The sequence below is a fragment of the Callorhinus ursinus genome, unplaced genomic scaffold (assembly GCF_003265705.2).
Source record: "Callorhinus ursinus isolate GAN/ISIS: 27379988/994484 unplaced genomic scaffold, GSC_fseal_2.0 scaffold48, whole genome shotgun sequence".
NCBI lineage: Eukaryota > Metazoa > Chordata > Mammalia > Carnivora > Otariidae > Callorhinus > Callorhinus ursinus.
Window position 1 is genome coordinate 4,757,693 of NW_027397110.1, and position 8,132 is coordinate 4,765,824.

The window sequence follows — 8,132 nt, forward strand, 5'->3', positions numbered from 1 at the left end:
ACATCATTATCTGCCGTGGGATGAGCAGCTTGTTTGGGGTGCAGGGAGAATTAATTAAGGCTGGGGACGCCTCGGAGAGCTGCAGATGAAAGGTGCAAGGCAAGTGCCAAATGCGCTTATTAATAAAATATCGGGGCCGAGTTGAAGGTGCGGCCAGACTGTGCGCCGGGTGTCCCGGGGTCGGGGGTGGCTGGGAGGGCCGTCAACCCCACGCTTCCTCCCAGGCCAGCCCTCCGGAGGCTCCTGGTGGTGACAGGAGCACAGACAGGCAGGGTCATTCAGGGTGACCGGGGCTGTGATGGGCTCGGGGAAGGCTTCCGGAAGGAGAAAACGAGTGACCGGGTCGTCAAGGATGAGAAGGAACCAGACACACAGTCCAGCAAGAGAAAACAAAGAGCTGGAGGCAGGTGGCGTGAAGTAAGTTCAGGAAAGATGAGAGATGGAGCAAGCCTCGGGTGACTCTGTGGCAGGAGATGGAGCTGGGTGGCATGTCCTGAAGGCAGCGGGGAGCCGTAGAAGGGTCCTGAGCAGGAGAATGAAGCTGTCAGCTGTGGTTCACACAGATCCCTTTGGCTCCCAGGGGGCCAGAGAATGGAGTCAGGGAGGCTGCTGGCTACTGCATGAGTCCAGGCAGGAGGGAGTGAGGTTTGAGCTGGGTGGCACCAGTGGGTACTAGGGCGAATGGCTGAGAGGCTGAAGCCAGAGGACCCTAAAGGCTCTGCCCGATGAAGCCAATACCCCTGGGGACGGACTGTTGAGGGCGTGAGCACTGTCAAGGGCAGAGTTCCCACATAGGTTGGCCTCTGTGTCCATGGCACCAATCCTATCCTTCTCTGGGAAGGACAGACCCAGGTTCAAAGCCCAGCTTGACCACGTCTTAGCTGTGTGATCCTGGGCTTGTCACTTAACCTCTCTGGGCCTGCTTTGTCGACAAAGCTGTATACAGAAATGCAAAGACGCAACTCCTAGGATGGTAATGAGGATGCAGGGAGACCATCGAAGTGACACCGGGGGGGGGGGGGTGTCCCAGAGCACCCAGTAAGTGGAAACCCTGCCTTGTTTCGGTCAAGCACATGCTTACGGGGCTAATGCCTTGGGCCCCCTCGGGAAGGGAGGAGAGAAGGCACACTTCCTGCCCAAAGCAGTTGTCAACTTAATTCAAGAGAAAAGATGGATCTTCAGCTCAGAGAGGTCAGGTGACCCGTCCAGGGCCAAGCTGCTGCCGAGTGGAGACTTCTTCAAACGACGGTTCTACGGAGCAAAGCCCTCGCCCCACTTCCCCAAGACAGAGCTTCTGAGAAGGGGCCCCCTGGGCAGTGAGGCCCTCACAGTTCTGCCCCAGGGCCTGCCTCTCACAAGTGGCATGCCCTCAGGCCCTCCCATGACCTCGCTCAGGCCCCCTCCTGCAGCTCGGACAATGGGGGGCGCGGGGGGGGCTGCCCCCACGCCCCACATCGTCTCTAAGTGCAAACGTGAGGGAGGAGCCCACGCGGAGCTGAGGAGGCCCTGCATGCACATGCCAATTATCCGGATTATCACTGCTGTTGTGATTCCTCCGGGGCCTGCCCCTGGGGAGGGCTGGGCCGTGTGGAAATTAGGCTGGTGCTTGGCTCAACCTACCAATTTGCATCATATGAATCCTCATCCTCTGAGCTCTGGGCTGGAGATGCTGGTGAGACACGGGAGCCCAAGAGCCACCAGCCACAGCAGAGCCGGAACCCGGACAGACACAGGAACAGGGGTCCTATCAGCCAGGCGCGTGCTGGGGGCAGACCCACTGGGGATCTGAGGCCTGGCTGGGGGTCCCTCACCGCCCCCAACGCAGCCTCTCCGCCTTCTGGGGGGGGGGGCAGGGAATGTGCCGTGCCTCCTGGGAGCCAGGCCTGGGCTGAGCTCTCCACCATCCCCCTGCGGGAACAGAACCAACTTGCCCAAGACCACCAGCGGGCACTGGGGGAGCCAGGATTCAGGCCCAGGGCACGCGGCTGAGCGGCCAGAGCTCTGCATCACAATGCGACACTCCCAGTCTAAGTTCCCCACCTGTGAGACCGTCATAATGACCGAGGACACTGGCTCCGAAGCCACAGGCTTGTCCTGACTTAATACACACCATGCCCCGAGCACAGCCTGGCGCGACCTGAAGGCGGGTTATCATCGGTGACGTGGACAGATGAGTAAACTGAGTCCCTGGGCACTCTCGTTTTGCCGTTTGGAAGGCGCAGTTCGGTATTGTCCACCAGCCCTTCCCAGCTCCTTCTGCCCCCTTGCGGCAGACACACTCCTGCCCCTCCCCGCCCCCCACCCCTGAGGCAGCTCCTGAGCTCCGGACTGCTGAGCATCTGCGGGCTCCAAGCTTTAGGGCCTGGGGCAGGCAGATCTGCAAAGGCCACTTTCTGGAGTCCTGCTGTTTTCCTGGGAGCAAGGCCCACTGCTAGAACCAGTGCCCCCAAGCCTGTAGCAGGGGCTTCGCTGCTGGCTTCTGTCGTCTTTTCATCCCTGTGCTGAATTTTCTGAAATGTGGGATTTGCAACTGTGCCTAACATTATTGCCTTACATCTGCCTGATATCCACATAACCGGCTATCGGGGGGCGTACTGAACGAAATGGAAACACTTGGGAACATCTAGGTGCCCTACCTGAAAGCAGGGAGCCATCATGATCCAACACTCGAGTCTGATGAGGGACCAAGGCAGCCCTCTGCACACACACCATTGCCCACGGCACGTGTGGGGCAGGGACACTCGTAGGAATGTGGGAAGACAGGGATCAGAGCATGGAGGGCCTTGAGTGTCAAACTAGGGACTCAAACTTCACCCCAAAGACATAACCACAGAAGGGCCACAGGCAACGAGATGGCTAGGTCAGGGTCATGTTGTACAAAGACCGCCCCGGGGGTCTGCAGCGGGAGGGATGGCTATAAAGATCCTCACCCCATAAAAATTAAGTAAGCAGTTGGCTTGAGTGGTAGCCGAGTATACTGGTACCTATATGTATATATAAATTGGTTTTTCTATTAGCACTTAATAAATGCAGCAACTTAAAACAGTGCCCATTTATTATCCCACAGCTCTGTAGGTCAGAAGGCTGGGTGGGTTCGGCGAGTCCTCTGCTTCGGGTCTCACAAGGTAGAAATCAAGGCATCAGCCAAGATGGGCCCTTGTGGGGACACTCTGGGAGACTTTTTGAGGGCTCCTTCAGGATGCTGGCAGAACGTGGTTCTTGGTGGTCGCAGGACTGAGGTCCCGTTTCTTAGTGGCTGTGGGTTGGGGGCTGCTCTCACCTCCTTGCCCTGAGACCTCCCAGCTCAGCAGGAGCTTCCCTCCTGGGGACGCTCTTCACACTGACTTCTCTTTGGCTTCCTCTTCTAACACCAGCCGGGAAAACCCTTAGGTTTTAAAGGGCTGCTGTCATCAGTTTAGGCGGCGGATAATCTCCTTATCTGAAGGTCAAGTGATTAGTAATCTTCATTATATCTGTAAAACCCCCTTTGCCACATAATGGAATCTCGGAGGAACACCAGGCGGGGAGGCCGGTGGGACTGGTTTAGAACAGGGCCTGCCGTGTGCACTTCTGAGGCAGACAGAAGCCCGGTCTCTTCTGGGCTCTCTGAGTGGTCCTGCCAGGCTCCCTGCCCCGGCCAGAATAGAAACTGTGCTCACCCCTTGTGACCAGGAGGGAGGCAGGCAGGAGCCGGGAGGAGCGGGAGGCTGAGCGGAGGCCGCCCGGTGAGCTTATGGCCCAGCGCACATGGCCTGCCGCACACAGCACTGGTCCGTGTCACCGCCGCGCCCCTGGACCCTGGCTTCCTGGACCTGGCGACCCGCTCGCGGCCTCCGGGCTCCCAGATCTCCAGAACGACAGTCAGCCACAGCAGCGGCTTTTGCACGCTGAGCACCTACTCTGTGCCTGGCTCTGAGTCTCACGACAACTTCCAGATGAGCCAACAGGCCAAGAGCGGGGCCCAGGCAGCTCAGGCTCAGTGCTGGGCGGCCCTACCGACCCGGCCCTGGAACCCCGGGGAGGCTGCAGCTTTTCTGCCACACGGGACTCCCCTGGCCAGTTGGGGGAGAGCATAAGCAGCAAGGTCCCAGGACGGCCGTGATCTGACTGGCCTCCCGCCTCCCAGGGGTCAGGGCTGGGAGGCCGAGGCCTGGCTGCTGGCCCGTTCCTCCACCCCTCCAGGGGCTTGTGTCCTCTGCAAACAAGGGGAGGGGTGGACTTGATGCCCCCCGCCCCAGGACCCTTCACAGTGCTTTGTCCAGAGGTGGAGGCAGCTTGGTATTTCCGCCCCTTTGGATGGAGAAGGAAACGGAATGCAGGAAGCGAGTGACCTGCCCATCACCCCCGTCTACTCCACAGGAGGGACCAAGTGGCTAGATGGTCCAGAACCTAAGCCCCAGGCCAGGCCAACAGTTCAAATCTTGGCTTGGCGACATCCTCCAGGGATGACTCTGGGGGCTGAGGTTTCAAATGTCTCTGAGCCCCGGTTCCTTGTTTTGAATTCGGGAAATAGGGGCTTGGGGGCAGAACCCTAAGATTTTGAAGAGGAAAGAGGGACCGGAGGGGCCCTCAGGAGGGCAGAGGCTGCTCCCCGAGGGAGGGGGGAATAAGAGGAGATGGTGCCGAGGCTGGGGGCCAGCTGGTGGTGCTCACACTGGGGCCCCTCCCCTTGCCCACCGCAGGGGCTCAGTCTCCAAGGGCCCTCACTCCCTCCCAAAGGAGGCTCACTGTACAGACCTCTGCTGAACGCCTCATGTCCCCAACTTCTAATTAAATGGCAGTGATTTTGATGTGGCAGGTGATCTTCTCGGGAGGCCTGGCTTTAAATTTAGCTCCCTCCCCAGCCAGCCCTTTGCAAAAGCTGCTCTCCACGGAGAGAGTGTGAGTCATCCCCAGGCCTCCCTCCCGCCCGCCCTGGTGAGCGGCTGCGTTTGCGGGGGAGCAAGCCTCCCGAAGGCAGAGAAATAGTAAATAGGGATGGTATTAAAGGCGACCGTGCCTGTGGAGCTCGACACACAGTAGGTTCAGAAATGGGGAGTCTGTGTAATTACCTGCACATACCCCTTCCCCTCTCCCTCCCCCAGCCTGGACCCCCAGGGGGGCACAGATATTTGTGGTCTGGGTAGCCCGATGCCAGTATGCGCACGCTCCAGCTCACCTCCTGCAGAGGCAGAGCCGGCTGGCTGTAGCTCTGAAGCCTGAAAATGCTCCCCACCCCAAAGATACCTTCTTGCGCCCTAGCCCCTAAACTTGGGGATGTTATCTTTTATGGCAAGAAGGGAAAAAAGGGGCTTTGCAGATGTGATTTAGGAAGGGCTTTGAGATGGGGGATGATCCTGGATTATCAGAGGACCCCAAATGCCATCACAGGGGACCTTCCGAGAAGGAGCAGAGGGGGGGTCTGGTGCACACGGAGGAGCAGGGCACACAGAGAGACGGGCAGATGCTGGCCTTGGAGGCTAGAGGGACACGGCCATAAGAGAAGGAATCCGCTGGCAGCCACCAGGAGCTGGAGCGGTCCTCCCCTTGAGTGTCAGAGGGAGACAGCCCCGTGGACCCCTGACTTGAGCCCAGGGGCTCTGATTTTTGGCTTCTCGCCTCCAGAACTATAAGGGAATCAATACGTGTTGTATTAAGTCACCAAGTTTGGGGTCGTTGGTTACTGCAGCCATCAGAAACCAGTGCATAGGAGTTGGGAGAAGTGAATGAACTTGCCCTCCGTCACACAGCTGGTGAACAGCCACGCTGAGAGCCAAGCTCCAGTCCAACCGTCCCCCCGCCCACGCCATTCCCTGCCCACTCAGGACCCCCTGGAAGAAGGGACACTGATGCAGATCCAGCACCAACGAAGTTGCCAGGCGCTCATTTCTTTCATGCCAGTCTCTCATTTAACCCTTGTATTGACCCTTTGAGGCGGATAAAATCATCCCCATTTTGCAGATGAGGAAACTGAGGCTCAGGGAGACAACCTCGCTTTGTCCGCACTGGGGGAGCCAACTGTGGGGAAGGAGAAGGTGCAGGCCTAGGAGCGCAGTGAGGGCAGCCCCGCGGGCACACAGTAGCTGGGTAGTGGAGCTTTGAGGCTGACTAGGGAAACCCCAGTTAGCGGCCTCGATGTGGCTGGAGCTTGGGGCACCTGGCTGCAGAGCAGGCTGGGAAGGCAGGCTGGGCCCCCCGTGCCAGGAAGGGGTGATGGTGTCTGAGCGGGTAGAAAATCGGGGTGGATGGAGGTCTAACATCCCGAGTCATCACCTGACTGGGCTCTGAGCCTCTTGGGCACAGGGAGCTCATCTCATCTCTGGGAGTCTCGCACCAGACAAGGGACAGGCCCAGAAGCCCTGCTCAGTGACCTGAAGGGGGAGGGGAGACTGTTCTGAACCACAAGGCTTTCCAGTATACCCTGAACATGCCATACCCAGGTACACACACGCGCGCGCGCACACACACACGCACGCGCGCACATATACATACGCACAAATACCCCCCCACACACACACCCCACTCTTTACAGCCTCAATGACCCCCAAGACACAGCCTCTGGCTACAGAGGACAGACACCTCTCAACCTGAATACCATCCCCATGAGCTCTTAGGCCTGTTCCTTAACCTTTCTTGCCCTTGGTTTCCACCATAACATGGGGTGACCATGGACCCCCTCTCGGGAGGGTTGGCAGGTGCCAGGTAAAGTGCGTCCCGCAACCTGCCTCCTTTAATCCTCATAAAATCCCGGAGGGAGGTGCTGCTGCGATCTCTTCAGGGAAGAACACTGCCCAGGTGGAGAGCCCCGTGATCAGAAGTCAGGGGGATCTGGGCTGCAGCCCTGCTTCTGCCTCTTGCTGGCTGTGTGGCTCGGGGCAGGTGTCCTAACCTCTCTGAGCCCCAGTTGCCTGCCTCGTCTGTAAAGAGGGGATGACACCACCCAGTGCTGTGGTGAGAAATAAATAAAATACTGTGCATAAAGCGCCCAGCCCAGTTTCTGGTGAGGTTCAACCCATGTCAGAAGCCAGATCCAAGGATGGGAGAGCCCCAAGGCGTTGGCCCTAGGGGGGACTGACCAGCCCTCCAGGGCACTCGAACACACTCTCCCTCCCCAGATGACCAACTGATAGCCATCCTCATCACTACTCCCTCTGTGGGGTCCCTGCAATGTCGCCCCCCAGTCCCTACCACCGGAGGTCAGGGGGCCTGGGACAGAGGAGGGTGGGGGGACGGGCTTACTGAGGTTAGCTCTCTGACTCAGGGCCACAGAGAGCACCCAGCACGCCTAAATGGGGGGGCAATTAGAAGTAGGGGCTGCTGGGGAGGGCACGGGGAGACAAGGACTGGAACAGGAGAGGGGAGCCCAAGCAGGGGTCACAGCGGTCAGGGAAGTTGGGCTCTGCCCGTGGGAAACTGAAGAGAGCATCCTCTCTGATGTGATGGATCCCCTCGCCCAAGCCCGACCCTGCCACCGATCCCCCGGGGCGTGCTCTGCCAAGAAGGAATGCCTCCCTTGAAAGAAGGGCCTGGGGAGGGAACCCGCCCTTGGGGAGCCTCCCGCGGCAGGCGGCCGCACGTCCGCCAGGACAGGGTCCACTGGCAGAAGGGGGTCTGTGTTCCCGTGGGAAGGGGCCGGGAGCACCTGGAAGGAGGCAGGTGACTGCGGGGAGGGGGGGCGGGGGAGACAGGAATCAGGGGCGTGGGAGAGAGGCAGCGAGAAAGGACAGGAGGGAGGCGAGAAGGGGAAGGAAAAGTGGAAAGGAAGGAAGGACGAAGGAGAGAAAGAGGGAGGGAAGAAAAGACGACAGTGAGAAGAGAGAAGGAGCCACAAGAGGAAGGAGAAAGACTGCGAGAGAAAAAGCGAGAGGCGGAGGAGAGCGAGAGGGAGAGCGCGCGAGAGGGGGGAAGGGAAGGAGGGAGGGCGCGGAGAGAGGGAGGGAGAGAGAAAGAAAGAGAGAGGGAGAGAGACCGGCGAGCGCGAGAAAGAGGGAGAGCGCGAGGGAGGAGGAGGGCGGGCGGGAGAGGCGGACGCCGGCGCTGGGAGAGGGGGAGCGCGGCGCGGCGGCGAGGCCAGGACGGCTGGGAGCCGCGAGCGCGGCGAGGGGGCAGCAGAGGGCGCGGAGCGAGCGGCGAGCGGCAAAGAGTGAAGTGGC

The 8,132-nt window shown here is 59.7% G+C and overlaps 1 protein-coding gene across 3 annotated transcripts in view; it reads left to right on the plus strand.

Moving 5' to 3' along the window:
• The first annotated feature begins 2,092 nt into the window (after positions 1-2,092).
• The window catches only part of SHISAL1 (shisa like 1), an 83,439-nt gene continuing 77,399 nt past the window's right edge, over positions 2,093-8,132 (plus strand). The window contains exon 1 of one of the 3 annotated variants that reach the window (XM_073882654.1): positions 2,093-2,226. Coding sequence is in view for 1 of the 3 variants with exons in the window: in XM_073882653.1 (XP_073738754.1) it covers positions 2,171-2,174 (4 nt within the window). In the remaining 2 variants the exon portion in view is untranslated. Of the gene's footprint in view, positions 2,227-7,575; positions 7,636-8,132 lie in introns of those variants that run through there. The other 2 variants (XM_073882653.1, XM_073882656.1) reach the window with 2 other exon arrangements.